Below are 24,775 nucleotides of genomic sequence, written 5' to 3'. Positions count from 1 at the left end.
TATGTATAAGTGTCAGCTACAGGGGTATAACTGCACTATCTGGATGATGGAGCACCATCAGTTAATGATCTGAAAGTAATCAATCATTGTCTGTTTGAAAACAATCCTCAAAATGTGTATATCACACTTTAACAACCAAATCCAAAACAGTGACAAACACAGCCACTTTATTTGTTGTGCTAATGCGCTGACAATTCTTTTTGGCAAATATTTAAAAGTGAAATCCATGTGAAGGACGTAGTCTTCAGTTATGCCATTAAAATTAATGTACACAAAAATACTGGGTTTATACAATCAAAATCTTTTCTAGGCTGTACATTTGAGGTAGGGATACCAAAAAGGCTCGTGAGCTGTAAAACAAGGCATCCTTAAGTACAGTAATCAATGTTTATATGACGTTTAAAAAAAATTATAAATAAACATAAATAAAATGTTAACTGTTAGAGGACATGGTCATAGTCAAAATAAAATGAATTGCTGGAAATCGGTGCTAATATATAGTGGTTGAGTTGACATGTTAACTGCTCACAAAAACATACATTCTAACTGGAATGGTGGGATTAAAACTGCCAGTATAATGTTAAAATGGTTTGGGATAAAGGTGAAATCACAGAGAAATTAAGCACCATGATTATTTTAGAAATAGTTACCACATTCTGTATCCCAAATGTACAGTTTCAAAAATGCTTCTCATTTATCTTCTTTCATAAATCTTGAGTCATTTCTCTACAAATGTGAAAGTGGATGAATGACAAAGACAAAGCTCCCAGTTGAAACTCTGGACAGTGAAGGAAAATTCAGCAAAGTATCTGCTCCCCAAGAGCATCTCGAACAAACTGTAAGCTACGCTTGTAGAGAAAAGTGTCCTTCTTCTTAGGTTTGCAAATGTTAAGATGATCGACGTCGACTTCAATCAGGTCTCCAATACCCAGATCTGAAGGAGGGAGAGTAAAGTACAAGTTGGTGTTAAAGTTTGTGATGCAGATACTGCACAATCTTACGCTAGAAAAAAGGGGTTTCAATGTGGTAATTATCTCTGACAATGCTCTAGAACAAAACCAAATGCACAAACAACAAACTCATTATTATAGACAATCAGCTGTACTTTATTAATCACCAGGGGAAATTCCCAAACTCTTAAAGGGGCACCTGATGATAAATGGAACCATTCCTACATGTGTTGTAAACATGCTTAGTCACCTCCTAGAAACGTGCCACAACAGTCCTGAGATTAAGATTTTCTGGTTTAAAGACTAGGAAAAACCCTCTTTGGTTGATGTTTCTTAAAGAAGGAATAACTTTTGAAAAACTACGTGTGTATTAGGGTGGATATTTGAGGCATTTTTTGGTTTATTTGTTTATTTTTTCCTCCCAAACAAAGTCTAACTTGGACAAACTTGGAAATCAGAAGGACACCAGATAGCTAACGTTACTTCTAGGAAGTCAAATATCACGTCTATTTATTAGACTCTACATCAGTGGTATATTAGTGAATTTCTTTATTGCCTGGCAATTGCCAATAATTGTATGACATATTTGCACAATACATGCTGGTTCATTGTATTTGATTAGTCATTAAGAACGCCCCACCGCCATTTTGGTAGACAGCAGTAACTCCGACATAGCTTGTCTCATCACGATTGCTACAGCTACAACTCTACAGGTAAATGAAGACCAAACAAAATAGCCACAAAAAGATGAAAAGATGTGGCCACTTTGCATACACTCTCCAGAAACGCTATGAGGAGAAGATCTGCATAATTGGCAGACTAAATCTGTAAAACCTGCATAACTCCGTATAACTCTGAAGTTCAGTAAATTCTAATGTGTGACATTTTACAGAAACTAATAAAAATGGAAACCAAAGCTGCCAAAGCTCTTAAATAATAAATACATACATATATATATATATATATATTATATATATATATATATATATATATATATATATATATATATATGAAGCTGAAGTTGGCTTCTTATTCAACTTTTCTGTTCCACCTCAAACGGTGCAGCACTTGTATCCAGGCCACTCATCAGCCTTGTTACACATGCGCACAGCTGAGAAACATTTTTATACTTTTAGCAATTTTGTTTTATATGAACAGACCACTAAACTTTAATGAGCTAATGAACAGCACCACAAAGCTGTAATCTGCCAGTGGAACTGCTGGATTACACTATTTAGTTTGCTAGTATGTGGTTTGAGATGCAGCAGAAGTACCACAGCAGGAAATCTCAGCTGTTTAGATTTCATCTTTTGTTATTCCTACAGAAACAAATAAAATAAAAGCAATTCAATACACTCAAACATATTGGTTATTATGGTTTTCTGGTTATTACATCTTTAAGTGAGTTTTTTTATTACCTTTGCTGGATCGGTAATATGGCTTTGTTATCTATTTTTGTTACTAAAATGGCAGTGTGATTGTGTGTTGTCATCAGAATACCATGAATTGTGGCAAGAGACAGATGAAAATGAAAAAAGAATACAAAATCGTGAATTCAGTTCAGGGGTGCAATGCTGCATTAAAAACATTACGCAACACAACAGATAACATATTAAATGCTAGTTTCAGGCCAGAATGCCCTTTTAAGGTGGCTGAAAGCTAAACTACGTAATTGTGCGGGTGCCATTAAGCTGACCTACCTGCAGACTGACCAGGAACAACTAATAATTTTATCATCGGGCCAATGGACGTGGGTTGTGTCTCTGCAAAGCTCAGGACCTTGAATTCCTGGTCTTTGGCAATGCTAATAAAATTCTCATTCAAGTCCCGCAAGGCTGGGGAATCTGTGAGGTTAGAAAGATAAGTCATCTGTCAAATGCCAGCAACAGAATTACTGCACAAAATATATGACAAGATAATTGTGATGCTTAGAGAGAAAAAAAGAACATCAAACCTCGGCAGAGCTCTTTCACTTCTATTGAGGGAAACAGCAGATATCTCACGTTTACTGAGTACTCTGCCATGAAAGTGCCAAAGTGTGGCACACTGTAGAATAAGACACCCTTCGTGTTCTTGACCAAGGGACTTAGTTCAGGATCCTTTGTGGCATCTAAGAGCATCTTTTTCACCAGCAGACCTAGTAAATTACAAGAAGATATGTAAAGTAACACATCAGTTAGCCATCAGTTCTGGCTTCAGATACTGATGAAGCCTTACCCATTAGACTATTAGGCAGCCATACTATGGAAAAAGTCATGGGCAGGTATTTTTAAATAGACAGTGTATTTGTAATGTATTTATATAAAATATAGTATTTCTAATGTGAAATACATTGAACTGCACAGTTTTGTTCCAAAATGCATTATAGTTACAGTACATTAAAGGGCCCATATTCTACATTTTTTGTGCATTTTAGTTTTTCCTCACACCTATAGCATTGTGTGGGTTTATGTACCAAAAATTCATTGAATTCAATTATTTTTACATGAGCATTTTCAAACATTTCTTTATCCCAAAGCTTTAGAAATAATTTACATAAATGAGCTCTGTTCTGATTGGCTGCCCTATACTGTGTCTCGCTGTGTTAGCAGTCTTGGCTGAAACACCCCTTCTAACTTTAGTATTAATAGGCAAGGTTTAAACTACTGTAGGCAGAATAGGCACATATATGTAAATGTGATGATTTTTGTTATATCACAAAACAGGTTTTTAGTGTAGTCTTAACGGGCTCTTTGTGTCCACATATGGGCTGTATAGGCTGGGAAGCAAAGAGCATGTTTTAAAACTGCATCAAACCCTTTATGATATTAAGGAAAGTTTGAAAAAAAAATTGAAATTTGGAAACTACATTTCGCCTGTTTTTTAAATGAGTCATTACCATCAAATTTGAGAAAACTGAAAAGGATAACGTCAGTGATGAATGCTGGTTCATTTATGACCCACCAATAACTAACCTCCCATACTGTGTGCCACCCAGATCACAGGCCTGTCCCCGACTCCTGCAGCCTTAAGCTTTTTCAGCAGCTCTCCACTCCGATATGCTAAGGACTTCCTGGAAGACATAGACATTTAAAAGACAGAATTAACCAGAATCTATTTTGTGAGTTTTGGTAAAATGCTTTGTAAAATCAAAGTGTTTTATTTTCTTGTGTTTACCTCTGGTTTTCAGCAGGGCACTTGGCCCTCCAGTCACTGAGATGGGTGTCATACTCTACAGACAGGATTCTGAGGTTGGGACAGTCTGCTGCTAACCACGACTGCAGGTCAAATAGAAATGTAAGCAATAAAAGCAGATATGAAGGAAAATACTCACCAGTGAAGAATTTCAAGCTGTCCAAAATTGTTGCTTTGTAATCCGTCTTTATAAAATGTATACCTTACCTTAGGCCAGCACTCGGTGTAGTCCTCTTGTACTCCTGCAGATTTTTCATCCTCTGTTAAATCACAGTCTTTCTGTCGCCACGTCTTAAAAGCTGCTCCCAGAAGGCCATGGACAAATAGAACATCTGCTTTGATGGGCTGACTGAGTTAAAAATGTGCAGAGACAAAGCTAATCAGGAATAATTCACCAAATACCTCCACCTACTGACTATGCCCCAGCCTAACCTGTGTATGATTTTGTTGAATGAGTTAAAAAGATGTTAAGTTAGACTGTTTACTTGGTGCGGCAATGTGGATGTAAAATATAGACCCCGTCCTGGTACTTCTGCACTTCTGCATCTCTGTCCAGATTGGCCAAAGCACGGGCAGCATGGGACGCCTGCATGATGTGAGGAGACTGCACCTCCTCAGCCAGGACAGACACCCAACCTACACCAAGAGCCCAATACATCAATAGGGGATGCACATTCATCAGTTATGCAACATCAGCACACAGCAGCAGTACTGAATGTATTCTGACAAAAAATTAAATTAAGTCACAGCTGTTCCATCTGTCTACTGGGGAGACAGACAAACCTAGCAAGGCTTTATCGCTTACTGTGGCCAAGGCTACTCGGACAGGAAGAAGACCCCTAAAGCTACACTACGTGCACTTTAAGGATTTGGAGACCTCTCTGGTGGACGTTTGCAATTGCACACAATGTGCGGAGCAGCATTTTGTAACATGGGCTGTGCTTCGGACCCTTTCCCCAAGTGGATGAATCTGATGATTGCAAGCACCTTGAAAGAGTATTCAAAGTACTTAAAACTTGGTGAATGTCATGCCTTCCGAGAACATAACTGAATTTTCTACTATTGTTATCATATCTTCATCATCATATGTAAATTTTGCATTTGAGATCTAAACATCAAGCCATCATTCTGACTGTGCGTGTGATGTTAATATGTAAAGACATACGATAAAGTCTGAAAAACCCCTGGAAAATCTGACCCAACACTTTTTAAAATTATTTTTGGCCTTTACAGGCAGACTCACAGCAGCACATGCACATCCTACTTTAGTGTATTTTTCTCCTGACTTAGTAATGCTACTTCTTTTAGTTTTTACAAAAAAAAACTTACATAGATTAACTGATATGCAAAATGAATTACTATTCACAGAATGTTCACTGTTTTTGCGTGTACAGACAGGCAATTGTCAAATGGTGCCATGAAAATTTCAGACCCAAGTGAAAGTGGTTTTGGCTCAGAGGTCACCAGGAATTGCTGTATCAGAGACACCAAATAAAGTTGTTGGAAAATGTTTGTAGGCAGCATGATCTCACTTTTTATTTTCCTTTACCAACACTGATATAGAAACGTAGGGTATTAGCCTATTTGATTTTACTTCTTTAAAACTACTAAGCTTTAAAATTGGCTGTTTTTAAAACTTATTGACTCAATATTCAAAACATCACTACCTCAAAGTAAGAAATACACAGCTAACATCAAAAAGTGAGAGTGAGTGCTGTTCCAGCTAGATTTGCTACAGGATTAAATTGATTCATTCATTTTTTCCCTTTCGATATCCGATCCAGCATTTTCTGCTGATATTGGCCCAAAGCAGAGACTCATCAATATAGATGTGCGTTCTCTATACTACATGTTTAAAGACAAGCAACTTTACTTTTTACTTTATTTTACTTTAGTTAAAAAACTAGCAGAAAGCCTGATAAACAAAGGTCTACATCTGGTCAGACTGATAACAGCAGGTGCATTGAAATGAGTACACATGAAAGTGCAAATAACCAATGAGAAGGGTCCAACGGCTTATATGATATGTGAACCTCTGCAGAGTGTCTAAAGAAACGAACCTGACTGCACTATGGCTGTGTGCAAGTTCTCATTCAGTGCGAGGTTTCCGATGATGCGCACAATGTTGCGCTGAATCTTCTGAGAATCCTGTCGCAGCTGGTAGACCCTCTGCAAAAGCTGCAGCCCTCCATTGGCCACTATGCGATCACAATGACTCGGGACCTACGTGGTGTTAGAAAACATGATAGAAAGCAAAGAAATGGGCCAAAAAATGTAGAGGCGACAGATGACAGGATTAGAATGTATGCAACATTATTAGGAAAAAATCTTTTTAAACAGATTGGATATAGATCAGATGGCAGATCTACATTCAATCCTATTTCATGGCCGTTACAAAATTATAATAGCACATGTTAGTATCCTAACAGTTGCTAGTAGCCTAACAGTTACTTTACTTTCTTATTTTATTCCTTTTACAATTAAAATGTGATGTGTATTAACAACCTCACGTTATCTATTCTCACGAGGATAGACATGATGTTGTGACATGAATACACATCCAGGGACAACTTTTGGTGCTGGATTGTCCCAAAATCTGCCACAAATGATGGTGAGCTCCCCCTAAAACCAACCCCCAAATTCCACTAGTCCATGCTCTTTTAACATCTGGAGTACAAATAATAAGAAAACAAACTAGCTAGTTTTTTGGGGGACTTTCAGCCACGCTGAAACATTCATTATGATACATCCATAAGCTAACAACAGGCTTGTTGTCTGTTGGACAATGTCGATGAGTGCCCCAGCACCCCCTACTCCAGGCTCCACTTTCACAAGGCATTGAATTGTTTTAGAAATTTCACACTCAGTGTGTCCCACCCTCATAAGCCAATGTTCCCATCTACATTGAGCCCAAAATTTTTCATAGATGTCTTCAGACGTTATGGTTATGAGATCACATCTTTCCCTGCGAGACTACATGCTTTCTTACACATTGAGGAATGATTCCAAGCAGTTCTATACACTGAGACATACAGATTTTGAATTAAAGAATAAGAAACAAAATATGACTAGTACCAGATTGATCAGTATCGACTGACGGTCTGAGTTCAGGCATCAGAATTGATACTGAGCGAATAAGATCCATACATCCCTAAACAAAGTCACAATATAGTGCAATTGTAAAAGTATTCATGTGTTCACCTTTGAGTGCTGCACCAGGGCCTGCAGGCAGAAAGACTCTACCTTCTCAGAAGGGATGGTGGTAAGACTCTGAGCATAGGGCAATCCATTCCCTCCAAAACACCACAGTCCACCCTACAAGTGTAACAAATCCACAAAGACCATTAGGACACTAGTGGACAATAAATAAATGAGGCCATTCCAGTTCAGGATCCCTAGAGCACTTTATTTTTCCATTACATTACAATGATTCTGCTTGGGAATACTGTAGTTGTGGGCAATATGAAAGTATTGTAGGAACCCGCCACTGGCTGGCGCTGGCTCAGAGAAGCTCGAGACACGTAGCTATGTGAGCAGCCAGGCACAAAGCCTCATAATAGGTGTGCGCCCTCCTATAAAAGAGACTGGCTGCTAATGTCATTGTTAATTAGTCTAAAGTGTGTATATGTGCTATTTGTTTTGTTTTGTGTCTGGGGTGTGGGTGGGTCGTTTGTGTGTGAGGAGGAGTCACTGTGAGGGTGAAGCTCCCTTGTGAGTTCATTGTTTTGTATGTCCTGGTTAATACTAAAAAGCAATTTTCATGGTGGAATCATGGCCTCCCCTTTGTCTTACTCTACACCGACACTACAGTATGTTATCGTGATAGATTTTGTCACAATACTGACTATATCATGGGTGTGGTCAGTTCTTTTAGAGCACGGAACAACTACGGCAGAACATTTAGGGGAAAACATCTGATTGCAATTTTCTGACCAGTGTGCCAGACTGCCAGCCCACGAGCTCTGCAAAATTAGCTTAACTTACTCCACTTAAAACTTATGACAGCGATGAACAATATAGGATATAACGAAAATGGCAGCATTTGAAAATTTAACTCAAAAAAACAATCTGCACATTTCTACTTGTCTACCAACCTCAAAAAAATAAATACTGTTAAATATTGTGTTTCATAATGTTATATTTTCTCCATATTGCCCACCACTAGAATATAGTGTGTACATGTGTGTTTGGTGCTCACCCTTTGAGAGGCTAGTGACTGACTGCTCTCTCTTAGTGCAAGTGAAGTGAAGTACTGCACACACTGATCCACCTCAGACTGAGGCAGAGAGGCAAGAAGCTGCCTCAGACCATCCTCTATTAGAGACTCCTAACAGCATAATCCACCATTAGCATAACATGAACAGCAGACAAAGACAGAATGCAATTACATGCATAATAGGAGTGTAACAATGTACATTTTCAGGTTACAAACAACTGTCACTATTTCATATATTAAAAATGTCTCAGTCTTAAATATTTTACTTGATTTTATTTGTTGTTTCCATAATAGCTCTCAAATAGAAAATGTTTCAAATGTCTGCCACACAAGCCCTCTAGCAAAATAAAACACTGCATGGGAGTGTGCATGGGAGCACATGCTCCTTCCCCTCCCTGCCCACGTTACTTTGATGCACCCAGATGCCTAGTGCTGACAGTGATTTCCATAAAAGTCAGGTTTTTTTGTAAATAAGAGACATTGGGAAGAGACAGCGAGGCATACTGGCAATACAGTTTTACATTTCAAAACTGTTTCGAACATATTGAAATTGTTACGCCCTTAATGTGTAAGTATTGTTATATAGTTAGATAGAGATAGATACCCACATCCTCCACTTCAGGCAGTGCAGGTGGGGGGAGAAAGAAGCGAAGGTCCACCTGAGGCATACGGGCCAGACCTATAGCTGTGCGGTGGTCTATAGCCTGTGCAGCCGTCCGATACTGGTAATCTGTGACAGACAATAGGCCAGTAAATCACCTCAGAGAAACAAATTGCATAATAGACCAACAAGTGCATCTCAAGTCACATAGCTGTGATAAACAGGCAGATGACAGTCAAGACTTTAGCGAAATAGACCGGACAGTCATGAACATAAAACAGGTAACTACATTTAGCCCTAAAACACTTTGATAAGAGCTGTCAGGTAGTCAGTCATATCATTCTCAGTAGATTATAATTCTCTCAGTTGATGAATTGCATTTATTTATTTCTTCATTTATGAATTTAGTTATTTGCTTATTTTAAAAGAGAATTATAGTTAAACTGTGATGGGCTGGCAACCTGTCCAGGGTGTTTCCTGCCTTCTGCCCACTGAGTGCTAGGATAGGCTTGAGCACCTAGGAGAATTATAGTTATAACTATAGTTATATCTCAAACTAAAATCCGGACCTCCTAAAATTTAAAATCGTTTTTTTTTATTTTAGTGAATGCAGGTCTGTACATAAATATTTTGAGCATGGAGCATGGGTGCTATAAAAGTTGCAAATGTTGTAGCACAAATGAGCATGTTTAGCACTGAGATAAAACATAAAATGCTTCTAAAAAGTATATATCTCAACATTTGGAACAAATTGACATTTTAATTGTGAAATACCACAAGCATCATGTGAAAAATATGTATTTTAATACACATTTTGTGAAACGTACAGATAATTTAATTGTCTTCTGAATAACTCAGATTCAGAAATAGTTTATTACCCAAAGGCTCAGCGTTATTTAAATATATGGGATTTTTAGATTAGTCAGATTATTATCAAAAAACAGGCTAAAGATAGTATACAGACTAAAGACAGTAAAGGCAGTAGGAACAGCAGGGAGGTCCTCAGCTTCTGAGGGCCATCCTACCAACCCAGAGAAAGTGAGGCCAATTATGCTCTCTTGGACTCACAGCAACAGATGGCTGCTGTATCACTGAGGATCAAACTTGCAATATCACTTAGACGGTTGTGCCTTCTAGCTGACTGAGAAAATGATTTCCTTTTCATTAATAACATTAAACCAAAGAGCAGTCATTTGCTTTCAAACCATGTCGTCAACATGTTAATAAGGCAGTACTTTAAAGTCAACCACACTAAATCTAAAGGTACTGTATACATAATTATTTAGAAATGAAAAAATGCTGTTTTTTCTCACCCTGCCAGTGATGATTGTGTGCCAGGTCCCGTACTGCCTGCAGTCGCTCTGTCCAAATGGTCGATTGGGTCTTCTTCAGCAGCAGCCACAGAGCACACTCATGAGGATCTGCATCCAGATGGCTTAGGCGCTCTAACACAGACACATTCACATGAGACACTTAAAGGAGAACTGAAGTTTTGCAAAATGTTTACACAGTAAATGATGAAAACCTCCTCAAAGTAGTTTTATTTTTTACATTTTAACATCTAAAATGGTTTATTGTAGAGAAACTTACTGACTCAATTGCTCACAGTGGGGGTGATAGGAACCAGATGTTTTTAATGCCTCTAAAAGTTCCTTCACAGAGAGTTATTACATGAGAGTGGTAGTTAATAAAATGGCTATATTTGTGCTCCCACTGTAAAGAAATCAGAGTCAGTAACTTTCTCTTCAATGAACCATCTCTCATAAAACCACTCTGAATGACTCTGTGTACATCTCAGTGATTAAAATTACACAGGAATTTGGAAAAAAAATCAGCATTTTAAATACAACAACCCAGAGGTGGCCATTCAACTGCATTGATTTTGGAATGCTCGAATTGATTACAATAATATTCAATAAACCATTTCACCAGTCAATTTATGTAATTAGTGTATATCTAAAACAACTGTAAGTCATATTAATATTGTGTAATAAAATTGTGGTGAAATTTGAGATTTCATAACACTAAATCATTGTGATTTTCCATTCCTTCCTACATACAAAATAAGTTCAAACATCAACACAGTAAGTCACACCTAGTGTGGTTAGTCAAACCAAAATCAACTCCAGCGGCACATAACTACAGAGACGGAAATACAAAGTGAACTATAATTGGATTCTAGCATTTGGCTAACTGCTAAAACTGAACTCTTTGATGTCAAAGCTACTCAACAGATTCAAACCTGACTTCCTCAGATGTACAGCTATAAAAAAGAAATCAGCAACAGTTAGACCAAAGTGTTTAACAGGCCTTTCTGCAAAAGTAGGTTGTCTAAGTGTACAGTTATAGTGGCCTATAGGCAAAAATATAGGTGTACAGGAAGCTTGAGTATATGAAGGCCAGATGTTTCCTCAACAAACAAGCACCTTTCAACTGTGAACTGTGTCTTTCAACTATAATGCATGCTGTATCTATCTTCCTGTGGGGTTTGCTTTCAAAGAATTTGCAGAGGTTGTAAATGGCAAGAACAAATGCACGCATGCCAAACGGTATCTGAACAACAAACTGAGACAATACAGAAAGTTCTCACTATTCAGAATCAACAGACACAATACATAAACAGACTCATCTTTCAAACAGATTTATCTTCCACAAATTGAATGGCTTAAGTTGCGTACAGTCAAATCTGATCGTAACATGAGTGTGCACAGATTTTAACCTGAAAAACATTACAGTTAACCAACCAATAGAAAATTACGATAATACTAATTTTTTTACACATGGCAATCCATTATGAAAGTGGATGCACCTATTTTACATGTGTTACTTTTAAAGACATGTTACACTGTGCTTTACTTTTAGACTACTGACACTGTGGCAAAAATAAACAATGCAAAACACAGCTAGTGCAGAAGCATCTCGTACACTGCAACAATACAGTGTTAAATATGTTATTTCTGGAAAATAACCACAGTATGCAATCACATTCTACTGTCTTAAAAAACTAAGATGTTTTGTTTTATTTCACATTTTATTCTTTCTGTAATTTTAACACTATAAAGTTTGGTCAGTAGAGAGAAGCAGTGCTGGATCTCAAACTCCGCCTACATGAGCTCACAAGCCGCTGAATGTTGTCATTTTATTGGCTCCCTACCGAAACACCTGCATGAATTAGGACGTGCTTCATGTAAACTATATGTAAATGAGGTACAGCTAGGCTGGCACTTGATTTCACACGCTGAAGCTGATTCATCATTTGCGCTAAAATCTCTGTTCGTTTTCATGTCGTACGAAAGCTTCATGAATCAGATGCAGAGTATTTTACATGTCATTAATACGGTGAAATCTGCCTTTTTTTACACAACTTTGCTTAATAGGGGCCATCGATCTATAGATTCACTACAAGAACTTAAAGAACGACCTATTAAGCAAAACTCAATTTTGAAAGTCAATATTTACTCACCATCCAGGGGATGATGAAGAACCCGAGATGAAATTTCAATAAATTTTCTTGCTGCTTTATGGAGCTCCTTCCTGGCTTTGTAAGTGAGACCTGAAAAAAAGGTTAAACGATCTGGCATCATTATAAACAATGATATCAGAATCATACCTGTATCAGCAGATACAGATATTAAGATTAAATTGATTTTTCCAACCGATAGTTAATGAAGTATTTATTGTACTCCAGAAAAGTAGAATGTTTAGCTGATGCTGTCTTACAGCACTAAAATATCAGCATTTTACTTTAGTTTACTGTATTTGTAACCCTCTACAAATAATTGTTACATTACTCTTTAATGGTGATTCAGGTGAATCCAGTCCAAATTTCTACATTTTAAAAATTTTTATATATCTGCATCAGTATTGGCTTCTGCAGATATGTACATGAAAATTACTGCATATTAGTATCAGCCCACAATTCCCAAATCTATATCTATAAAAAAGATGGATACTGGAAAATACTGCCTTGTTTTAGTGCTACTCTTTCTCTATTGTTATCTGTGACTGGGAATATAATTGTAGTGTATAGTGTTGGGTACGTGTGGGAGTGCAATGTTTATAAAATTATGTGAAATATACTAGCTTCTCACTAGAGGTCATTCAGAGCACAGGTTTATAATCCTGAATTGCTTCTCTTGTACAATACAATTATCGATGAGCACTTTTCTAAAAGCAGGAACATACTGGTGCCAAGGGTCTCCTGTTCTTTCTTAGTGACTGGGGTCAGGTAGATATAGGACTTCTGCTTCTCTTGAAGAATAGCCCGAGTGTCGATGGTGACCGCCTGGTCGAGGGTGATGACCTCGTAAGTGATGAAAACACAACCGCTGTGTGACAAGAAGTATTGCAGTGTTACAATTCATTTCTCTGTTCTAGGAAGAGACTGACATAAAATATTACTTTAACAAAATATATAATATTACAGTACTGTGTAAAATCAGGGATCACTCTTCATTTATTTAATTTCCAGTCACAATGGCCATTAAGTACAATTAAGTTATCCAATATTCAGGAGACAGGAGATGGAAATTAACCCACTTGCATAAGGATGGAGAAAGTCAACATAAAAAGGTGAAAAAAAAAACAGTAGTTTCCAAAACTACTGTTCAAAAATGTATTAAAACGGAAAATAGGACTCCTAACAACCATGCAGGACCTGGTAGACCACCAAAACTGTCAGCAGATAAACAGCACGTACAGCTTTCATCTTCGAGAGAGAAGAGAAAATCAAGCTCCTCTCTTGCTGAAAACATCTGAAAAAATCCACGGGTGTTTCTGTCCATCCTTCCACTGCGAGAAGACAACTCAACACTATGAGTCTGAAAGGATGTGCAGCTGTCAAGAAGCCCTTACTGAGAAAAGGAAAAACAGCCAAAGAAGCTGCTGGTGTTCTCAGAACAATGAGCTGACCACCCCAGAGTCCAGACCTCAACATCACAGAATGTGTTTGGGATTAGTTGGATGGTAAGAAGCAGAAAATGCAACCAACTTCTAAGACTGAACTTTGGAGGTGTGTCAAAAAACAAACTGAAAGCAAGTCTCCTCAAGAGAATGGAAGCTGTAATAAAGGTGAAGAGTGGACCCACTAAATACCGAAAAAAAGACAGATACTACATTTAGTTGGTGAAGTATTTGTGTAATGTTCTGTTAAATATACGTTTCCTTTTTTTCCTGACACAAGAAAATGAGTAAATTGCATCCCTGTGGCTGTTTTTACTAGACAATAAGTAAATGAAGAGTGTTCTCTGACACATTACTTTAATTAGTTAAATAAAAATATTGAAGGACCTTTTTCTCACATTTTATACAGGAAGGGAGCAGCATTGGAAATAGTTTAACAAAAAATGGGTAGAAAAAAGTGATCATTATAGTCATTTTTTTCAAATGCACGGACAAATAGTAAGATACTAAACTTACCCCATTATGATAGCACCAGTTACTTTAGCTATTTTCCCTGAAAACAAATTGAGTAAAATGAATGACAATAGTTAATGAGCCAAGTTTCATGTACTAGTTAAATGACAATTATAATAACCCACAGGAGAATACTACAAAACCTACGAATATCCTTCCATGGAATTACTTTCTTCACGCCTGGACCAGCAGTGCACAGCCTCCGGCAAGGTATCAAGCGCAAGGCAGCCACAGACATCTGCAGATTGACTCAAAAAGGTGAGAAGCAGTGGGTAACAGCAAGTGAGCAAAACCTCTGATTATTCACTCAAGCCAAGGCTTTGGTGTAGCTCACAGCTCACATGTTGAAATTAAAGTTACAATCTGCGATTTTTAAGTAAATAATCTTAAATAAATTAAGTAAATACACGATTCACCTTAAAGCCGAATGACAGCAATGGAGATATGTTATGCCCTTTCATCTCACAGAATAATGCTATTATCATTTATATATGATGAAATCAAAGGCCCTGGTATGGTAAAAAAGCCATGAGGTTTTTTTTGGGAGGGACATACATGTACACCACATTCATAATCCTCATGTGTGTAATTCAGCTGTAAGATCACAGAGTGTGGCTTTACTGAGTATGGCTGTATAATACAGCTGTTCATACACACCAGGTTAATTTGAATAACTCATCTTCAAAGATCACAGAGATGTTTGGCTTTAAGTTAACAGCACTCAACACAGGCTGAACAGCAAACCTATGGCTGTATCCAAAACCACATACTACCACACTAAATAGTATGTCAAAACAGTGCACCACCATTAGTAGCACAGTCATTAGTATAGCACATTTTGTACACTCTTAAAAATGATGGTTCTGGTGGAGAATGTGTTGTATGTGGTTATACATACACTTAAAAAAATATGGTTTTTTAAGGGTTCTTTGCTAAAGAAAATGGTTCTATATGGAACCATGAACACTCAAAGAACCCTTTGCATGATAAAAGAGTTCTTTGGATCATGAGAAGGTTCTTCAGATTAATGGGGAATGTGCTGTATATATTTTTGAAAATGGTTTTATATAGCACCAAAAAGGGTTCTTCTATTCTAACAAGCTTGAGATTGTAACAATAGAACCAGTATGGTGCTGTATAGAACCATAACAACCCATTCTCCGTCATTCCGAAGAACTATTTCGCCACGCAAAAAAACATTTAAGCATGGAATGGTTCTATATAGAATTCATGGCTTTAAATAGAACCACTTACTTTACTAAAGAACCTTAAATAACTATCATTTTAAGAGTGTATGTACAGTGACGTTACAACCAAGGTATAGTACGTGGGTGTATTAGTCCTAATTAGGGTTAACTCCCTAGATAGTGAACTGCACAGCACAAATGACGCTTTCTACACCGAATCTACACCTAATCAGTGCACTATATGTCAAGCAAGGAGAGATTTGGGATTCACCCCATGTTTCCCAAGTCTGACAAGTTTGCTAACGTGTCAGACCAGCTCATGGTGTTTATGATATAACTATGGGATACTGTAGCCAAATAAACAGGCAACCATTCATTCACTTACTCAATTATTATTAATAATAATATAAACAATAATAATAATAAGCTGTAACTGTTACTAACTATGTAGTGCGAGAAGCGAGAATCCACAGCGGGCAAAGCTAACTATTACTGGGTTAGCGTTAGCAGGCTTGCTAGCAGCTGCTGCCAACCATTAGAGCTAATTTTGGAACTAACTTAAATGAAAATGTGATTGTTTACCTTGTTTGTAAGTTGGTGTGAAGTGACTATGCTAAGTACAGTTTTATGGCCAAGGAGAACTCGCTTTTCTGCATGATAACCTTCTCACTAACACACTTGCCCACTTTTGGGCAAACAAGCGGCGTTTGTTCCACCTGTACTCCGACAAGTCCCGCCTGCTGTTTTGGGATTGGCTGGTAGAATCTAGCGTCTTGCGCTATGATAGGCTAGTAGCTCAGAATCACAAGCAGTCTGCCAATCATGGCAAAGGAGGCGCGCCGAAAACGGGTGGGGAAAATGAAGCAGCCCATCACAATGTAAACAGGAAGCAAGGCGAAGCCACGTGATTACCGTAAAACCATTAAAATCTAAAGGTAACATTTATACCGTAATATTTTTACCAAAGCCTGAACGAGCAAATAGAACATTTCGTAGCTAAGTCCACCGTGTGTCGCCCCCAGGCTGATGTTTAGTTGCTGGCTGACTAACTTGAGGCCTCTTGAAGTTTGCAATGATGTCATTTTGCAGCTGGTACAGGTCATCATACGCGAGGTGAAAGACAAGTCAGCCCACAGAAAGAATTCCTTTCCGGGGAAAAGGGAAATCCAGGCAGGGATGTGAAGGGCAGACTGAAACGGTCAGGATGTTTGTGTCTTCTGTGGTGTGTAGTCACGTTTCTATTTACTGATCACCAAACACTGAATGAATCACTCAGACACGCTCACTTTTTTAAGACGGATCATGAACTGTAGCGTCTTAATAACATGTTTAATAATCCATCTCTTATTGTGAGAAAAAAACACTCCTGCTGAAAAAAAACATAGAAATCATTAAAGGTTTCTGTTAATTTCTGGTGGTGTCCAATAGTCAGTAACTGTGTTTTGTATTTTCCTAATGGGTTGATATTACAGTGTAAAGGACTTTAATGGTTTAGCAGGTGTTCTGGGACTGATTCCAGATACATTTGATGGGTTCCTAATGTGATTTAAAGGTGTCCTACATGAAACTAGTCGTTTTTCTCAGCAAGGATGAAGTCAGCATTTTATAAAGTAAAAGCAAATAGACAGTTAAATAATGATACAGTGTGTTCCCCAAGTCAGTCCTTCATTATGTGGGCTAAACTTACTCAAAATGAGACATTTTAAATGAATGACTCCACATAAAATTAGTGAGGTCATGAATCTCTCACCACCTATTTCACTCGCTGCACAGTCTGCATAATAATGTCTCCAAAATAGTAGCAACACCCAGTCTAGGTTACATTAATCCTGCCAAAACAGTGATGAAAGCTGGTATCAGCAGTCATACAGCCCCAGCATTGTTCTAGAGTGTTCTACCACATTCACACCGTTCTGGATTGTTTTTTTCATTCACACTCTAATGTTCTTGCCCCAATTACACTGTTCTACAATTTATACTTTTCTAGAACGTTCTACCTCATTCACACTGTTCTGGATTATTTTTTCCATTCACACTCCCTAATGTTCTCACCCTATTCACACTGTTTTACACTGACACTTTTCTAGAAAGTTCTACCTCATCCACACTGTTCTGGATCTTTTTTCCCATTCACACTGTCTAGAATGCTCTCACCCCATTCACACTGTTCTACATTCACATTTGTCTAAAAATGTTCTATCCCATTCATACCATTCTGGGTTGTTTTTCCATTCACACTGTTCTACGTTCACATTTTTCTAAAATGCTCTCCCCATTCACGCTGTTATAGAATATATTGCCCCATTTACACTGTTCTACAATTGTCTCTCCCATTCACATTGTTCTAGAATGCTTTCCACATTTGCACTGATCTAGAACATTTTCCCCATCCACACCAATCTAGAATGTTTTCCCCATTCACACTCATCTAGAATGTCTTCCCCATTCACACTGATCTAGAATGCTTTCCCCATTTGCACTGGTCAAGAACATTTTCCCCATTCACACTGATTTATAATATATATATTTATCTATTCATACTGTTCTAGAATGTTGTCCTCCAATACATGCCTATGCCTTTCTAGAGTGTTCTGCGTATTTACACTGTTGTAGAATGTTCTCCCCCTCTATTCACACTAGTTTGTTTGGCTTGTCAGTTCTTATTTTGAAACTGCATGAAAATAACTGCCAACATTAGAATGTTGTCTTTTGTGGGTCAAAGTCCCATGGCCTTTATTCTATTTATCTCTCTCTCTCTCTCACTCTCTCTCTCTCTCACTCTCTCTGTCTCTCGCTCTCTCTCTTGCCAATCCCTCTCTTTTTTTCATTGTTTCACACACATAAGTATACACAGCACAAACAATACAATGAAAACTAAGCATTAAAACTCTGCACAAATCAAATATATCTAAGACATTCTTCTTAGAACGAAAAAGATAATTTTATAATGTGGCTATAGACAAAGTATTAGTTTGTGTCTATAGCCAAGTCATAATAAAATCTTTTATAAGTATTTGATATAATAAAGCCTTTATTATAACATGGCTATGGACAAAAGATAAGAAAGACTTATCTTACTTTTTGTCCATAGAAATGTTATAAAACTGGCTTATATTAAAGGCATATTAATTGTAAGAAGAGTGCCATGGATAATTACTTTTTGAGTGTTATTAGCCATTCCATAGAACATCTCTTTAATAATTGTTTATACCCCCACTGGTAGCATCAATCTTATTGTAAATAATCAATCTTGTTCAATTTTATTGTAAAATCCTTAAAAATTAAAAATGTCCTGGGTCCTTTCAGGTCCATCATCTCCAGTCTTTTATTTCTTCCTCAGATCATCTTGTCCTTTCCCTTTTCCAAGTCTGTGGACCTCTTCATCTTCCATATGTCACCTCATACTCATGGCTCAAGTGCAGGTTTCCTGATAGGCCCGTATGATGCTCTCATAAGCTGGTGGAGGGGTTTGGACACCCCTCATGCCGCTGTTCCCCCAAAAAGAGTCCGGTCTTGGCCTGGCCCTGGGAGGGGTGACCATGGAGCTGACCGTGGTGGTTGAGCCAGTGGCCGTGGGGTTATTAGTGAGGGTGGGGGTGCGGGGCAGACTGCCTTGGCTACCTTCCTCCGCCTCACGGGCTATCTGACTGCACTGAAGCAGGGGATGGAAGGTGGAGGCCCTGAAGCTGGACTTGCGGCCCAGCAGGTCAGCCTGGTCGCTGGTGGGGGAGGCCTGCCGGTGGAAGGAGAAGGCGGCGCTGGCCAGGCTGTTGTTGCTGCGGCGGTCATAGGCGCTGTTGTGGCGGCCAAAGGCGGCGCGGGAGCGCGGAGAGGAGGATGATGATGAGCGACCAACACAGCGGGACGAGGGCAGGCGGGTGATGGTGGCTGAAGCCCGTCGACGGGACATCCAGGTCAAGGTCACATACACCAGAGCGCCCAGCACCAAACCAACCACCATGGAGAGACAGAAGGCCAGAATCAGATCCCCTAAGGGTGAGGTGAGGTGAGGAGAAAATAAATAAACAAATAAATAAACAAACGAACAATTCAATGAATACTATATACACTGATAGATAAAAATCTATTCATCTTAAAGGAAACTGCAGGTTTACAACAGCGACAAAAACAGCAGTGTGGGTTAGCAGATGTATTTTAATAATAATAATAATAATGATGATAATAATAATAATAACTTAATAATAAGGGGCTCATTATTAGAAGTGTTGTCATGAAGGCATCAGTTGAACTGCATTAATTTTTGAATGTGAAAATCAATTGTAATCATTTATAATAATATTAAATGTAATTCTCAGGCATATTTTCGCATTTTCAAATTTCAAAGTATTCCATGACAGTGTAAATAGTTCTTTCAGTTTTTTCAGCATATTTATGGCTTCTGTATAACTTCTGAATAAAATAAAATTAAACTAAAAATTCTGATTCATACTATAATAATCAAATTAAACTGAATTGTAGTGAATTTGAGATGTTATGATGCACTGAACTGTTTCCTAGAGAATTAAATAGTAACAATCAAATTTACATTATGATGTCAGTGATGCACACCTCTAATAATAATAATAACACCTTTCTCAGACTCAAGGTTCACTGCAAAAAGTGGCTCATCAGATCTACCTAAAAAATTTACTTCATGTGATAATAAGCAATTTAACTAGTTTTATTCAACTTAAAAAACTAAGTTTATTGAAAGAATCGTTCATTCAAAGTATTTATTTAGGTTGGGTTAGGTTATTTAGGTAGGTACTAGTTAATTTACTTGTTACCACATGAAGTAATTTTTTTAGGTAGGTCTGATGAGCCACTTTTTACAGTGTTGCTTATCACCACACCATATGATCCAGTAACTGTAGATGTGAGTGGAGGCAGGTAATCACTGTTACAGGTGTTAAAGGGTTAAAACGCTATTTCAAAAGTGCCAACCACCCTTTTACATTAACATACAGTACTGCCCAAAAGACTTCCAGTCAAAATGGCCATTAAGTCAATTTTTTTTTCCAGGAGATATTTCTGAAGAGATTAGATATAACATAATCCATGTGCATAAGTATGGAAAAAGTTAAAGGAAAATAAGTATAAGTTTCCAAAACTATTAAACAATGAAGATAAATTGGGACTCTTAATAACTGCGCAAGACCCGGTAGACCACCAAAAACTGTTCCCATCAGATAAACAGTACTTAAAGCTTTCATCTTTGAGAGAGAGGAGAAAATCAAGCACCACTCTTGCTTCAGATCTGGAAACATCCACAGGTGTTTCTGTCCATCCTTCCACTGTGAGAAGAATGGACAGAAACACCTGTGGATGAGGTTCTGAAAGGATGTGTAGCTGTCAAGAGTCCAAACCTCAGCATCACTGAAAAAATGCAACTAACTTCTAAAACTGAACTGTAGAAGAGCTGTAACAAAGAATAAATATATTTTTTTTTCAGGCTTCTGTGTAGTTTTCTGTTTAATATATGTTTCAATATATGACTGGAAATTTGTAAATGAATGGTGGTCACTGACTTTTGTATCATACTGTAACATTACAATTAATATTTTCCTTTTTTGTTACAACAACAACATGTTTTTTTTTCTTTTAATCATTTTTTAGCCTTAGTTCACTGTAAATAGTTTTGGAGCCTAGAATCAAGAAGCACTGTACAACAGATCAACAAGGTTGCTTTCTCACTTAAATAAACACCATTGTTAGTCTGAGTCTATTAAAATCAGCGGCCATCAACTGCATGTAAAGTGTCTGTTTTCCGTTCTCCATTGTCATTTCGGTGCCTCACCTAATGTCTCATTTCTAGCTATAGCCTTATATTCTCTCTACAGAAGGTCAGCAGGGTTTGTTTCTGCCACCATCTCCACCTATCCGGTTCTTATAGATCATCAGGGTGGGACGTATGAGGGGTCATTCAGGAATGTGTGTTCTGTGCCTTGATCCATTGTAAATCAGCATCACTCATAGACTGACGATAGAAGTTCTTTTCTTCCTGCTCTGTTCCTAAGTGCAATAAAAATAGTTGAGATTTTCGGAAGTTTCCGGCTGTGCTGCTCTGCTGAGGCATTCAGCACTTCACTCTGGCACAGAGTGCTTCATCCAGGTGCCCTGCAGATATATAGTGATTGTGGAGGCAGAAGCATTTCACCTCTTTAAAATGACAACAGAGAACAAAAAGAGCACACTTTATGCCTGGTCTGTGGTCACTAATATAAACAAAACAAACCTTATTTGGTCATTTTACAGTGCTTGTGGTACATGATCAAAATTCCGAGCTGCAGAATGATCTACACTGATCTAAGGGTTTGAAATGACAGTAGTTAAATTTACAAGTATTTTGTTATGATCGATATAAACCAAAGATATTAATAGAGACAGAAATAAGCTAAACATATGACAAGTAATCATTTATAGAGTACTTTCTACTGGGAGGTGGCTGTCCCAAACCCTAACCCCCACATTTAAACTTGTGAAAATAATACTTATATATTTTATATATTTTTCCAGTATTGTTTTTTAGGATATTTTGAATTTGAAAGTTAAGGTGAATTATTTAGATTTACCTTTAGTTTGAATTGTTAAAAAAAGCATTATTCAGAAAATGCTGTCCCACATTTTCATGTCACTCCCAAAACAAAAAGGCTGAATTCCAAATGGCTCCCACTCCCTACATAGTGCCCTACATAGGTCTTAAAAGGATGGCTTCCACACCCACACAGTGTAAAATATGCCTAACAAAGAGCCATTTGGGATTCAATCACATGTCCCTACTGGACATACAGTGCATATATTTGGGTGTAGAATGCACCATTTCAGAACTCACGTAGTGCACTATATAGGGAGTAGGGAGTGATTTGGGATTCAACCAAAGAATTTTAGTCCTTAGGCAGAGTCTTATTTTAGCCACACCCCTGCATTTTAGAGCAGGAAGTGGGACTGCATCCCGGTCCCTCATGGCCACATGGTGAGCAGTTAGATCACGCTGTTTTGCAGTAAATTTGAAGTAAATGTCTTAAAAAAAGTATGGAACATTAGGAATTGTCACCACCAAGACGCAAAATGTTTCTGCAGTTAGGTACTCTTCTTTTAAATAATATAATAATAATAAAATATTATGATTTTATGTGTGTACAACTGTTCAAAACTGTGTTTGCTAGCCATGTACTGGCTGGTCTTATTACATAATGTTAAAAATTAGCTTATGATTGTTTTAGTTGTGATGGAATGGAACGTTTAATCATTTGTTTTAATAAAATAAACATAAGGCATATGGTCATTCTTAGCAAAAGAATGTGAAGGCTATGCCAGGTAAAAGGCCAAAATGTGTTTTGAGCTTTGACTTTGAACCAGTTTGGTAGACCAATCCATACAAGCTTTGCTTTAATGTATTTTAACCATTTTTATTGGCCCATTCATCATGAAATATTCACGCGAATGGCATTTTCAAGTGACAAAAACAACAGTGAGTATATTCTTACATGCACAAGCACATGCATTAAATTAGGCACCACCTTTGGAAAGGGGTCTAGGTGCATGTTATTGTGGGCCTTGATTTTACCTAATTGCTATATTGACCACAGTGCAAACTGATTAAGATATAAACAAGGCTTTCTCCACATCTCTGACTTCATTCTTGAAGACATTACCAAATTAACATGTTTCTATTAACCTCCAAAACCAACAGCAACTATATATTCATGGTGGAAAAGCCAGCAATGCACACGTGTGAATATACCAGTCCAAACTCTCTACTAGCCTATCTCAGCAGCAACTTATATCACTATTTCACCAACTGCTACTCACTGCAGTTAGACTAGCGGACTGTGATCATCTGGAAATGGCATTTGGACAGACAGAGTGGAAAACAGCTCTGTAGTGTTTTTGCAGGTCACTCTAGAAAAAGCTTCAGCTGCTACTGTTTTCACATCTGATAGAAACTGACCACAGCACTGCACACACTGTCTAGAACGCTTTAACTCCTCAGTGTTCTGGTTAATCAGTGGAAAAACATACAGAGAGAGAGAGAGAGAGAGAGAGAGGAGAGAGAGAGAGAGAGAGACAGACAGAGAGAGAGAGAGAGAGAGAGAGAGAGAGAGAGCAGATCAGAGGGATAAACAGAAAGAAAGAAAGAAAGAAACAGCAAGTGGTAGAAAAAGAATGAGAGAGAGGTAGACTGAGAGAGAATGTAAGAAAAAGAAAAGTTGAGAGAGATACAAAGAGAATGAAGGATAGATGGAGGAGAGTAAGAGAAACAGAGAGTGAGAGAGAGGGGATATATTTCACGGAGAAACAGAGAGAGACCAAGAAAGAAAGCAAAACAACAAGAACAACAACAAAACAACATCAGGGATAAACAAAGAGTGAGAAAGAGAGAGAGAGAGAGGTCAGTAAAGTGTCTTACTCAAGCCGAAGGACTGCAGTATTTCCAGAATGGGATGAGTGCTGTTATCGGCCATCGCTCCTTCCACACACAGAGGAGAAGAGAGAGGAGAAAGAAACACATTCAGTCCGCCTCCTCCTGCTCCCTCACTCCTCCTCTCCTTCTCTTTATTGCTCCTCCTGAATCCTCCTTTCTGCTTCTCTCTTGCGCTTCGTCTCTGGACGCATGTGTCTGATTACCCCCTCTCTCTTTTCTCTCTCTTTCTCTCTCTCACTCTCTCTCTCTCTCTCTCTCTCTCTCTCTCTCTCTCTCTCTCTCTGTATGTCCAGCCCAGAGGCACACAGGATCCCCTCCAAGGCCAGTTTGTCCGAGAGGAAAACTTTGCTGTCACATTTCCTGTGTTTCCTGTGTAAAATTAGCAGCAGGCTGTGCTTATCTGCCAGCAGCAGTTTTCCTGTAGGATGGAGGGATGGGGACAGGAGGAGAGGAGAGGTGGGGAGAGGACTGTTGGAGTGTAATCACTTCCTCCCATTCTCTCCTCCTCCTCTTAATCACAGACATGCACTCTCACCCCCAAAGTCTTCACTTTCTGCACTTTCCCTCTCTCCTCCCTCCATCATCCATCCATGATTTTCTAAGTGAAAATAAGTTAACACGTCCTCTACAGAGATGTGTTTTCCATGTACTCTGCAAATAAATATAAATTGTGCAGGAAAATCTGCAGAAAAATGGCATATGTTACAGCATATAGAGTTGACATATTTTACTTAGAAAATCAACAAAACCTGCCACAGCACTGCTGTGTCTGATCCACTCAGACCTGCACAACACACACTAACACAT

General features: G+C 38.1%; 2 protein-coding genes across 3 annotated transcripts; both read right to left on the bottom strand.

Annotated features, from left to right (window-relative positions):
• Positions 1 to 142: 142 nt before the first annotated feature.
• On the bottom strand, positions 143 to 16,297 carry serac1 (serine active site containing 1). Of its 2 annotated transcripts, XM_036582014.1 has the most exons (17): positions 16,126 to 16,297; positions 14,504 to 14,594; positions 14,360 to 14,396; positions 13,127 to 13,269; positions 12,405 to 12,494; positions 10,255 to 10,386; positions 8,949 to 9,070; positions 8,323 to 8,451; positions 7,326 to 7,439; positions 6,185 to 6,347; positions 4,610 to 4,760; positions 4,332 to 4,473; positions 4,107 to 4,207; positions 3,905 to 4,002; positions 2,905 to 3,087; positions 2,651 to 2,794; positions 143 to 934 (listed from the first exon to the last, which is right to left on the bottom strand). In XM_036582014.1, exons 2-17 carry the CDS (start codon positions 14,592 to 14,594, stop codon positions 798 to 800), a joined length of 1,977 nt encoding a protein of 658 aa, XP_036437907.1. In that variant the 5' UTR covers positions 16,126 to 16,297; the 3' UTR covers positions 143 to 797. The 2 variants fall into 2 exon arrangements, with proteins under 2 accessions (XP_036437907.1, XP_036437908.1); XM_036582015.1 differs by lacking the exon at positions 16,126 to 16,297 and having other exon boundaries at positions 14,482 to 14,561.
• A 532-nt stretch (positions 16,298 to 16,829) lies between these two features.
• On the bottom strand, positions 16,830 to 24,306 carry myct1a (myc target 1a). The gene is made up of 2 exons (XM_036582016.1): positions 23,954 to 24,306; positions 16,830 to 19,533 (listed from the first exon to the last, which is right to left on the bottom strand). Exons 1-2 carry the CDS (start codon positions 24,006 to 24,008, stop codon positions 18,956 to 18,958), a joined length of 633 nt encoding a protein of 210 aa, XP_036437909.1. The 5' UTR covers positions 24,009 to 24,306; the 3' UTR covers positions 16,830 to 18,955.
• Positions 24,307 to 24,775: the final 469 nt, after the last annotated feature.

This window comes from Colossoma macropomum, unplaced genomic scaffold, assembly GCF_904425465.1.
Source record: "Colossoma macropomum unplaced genomic scaffold, Colossoma_macropomum, whole genome shotgun sequence".
NCBI lineage: Eukaryota > Metazoa > Chordata > Actinopteri > Characiformes > Serrasalmidae > Colossoma > Colossoma macropomum.
This window is presented reverse-complemented; position numbering and strand designations above follow the sequence as displayed.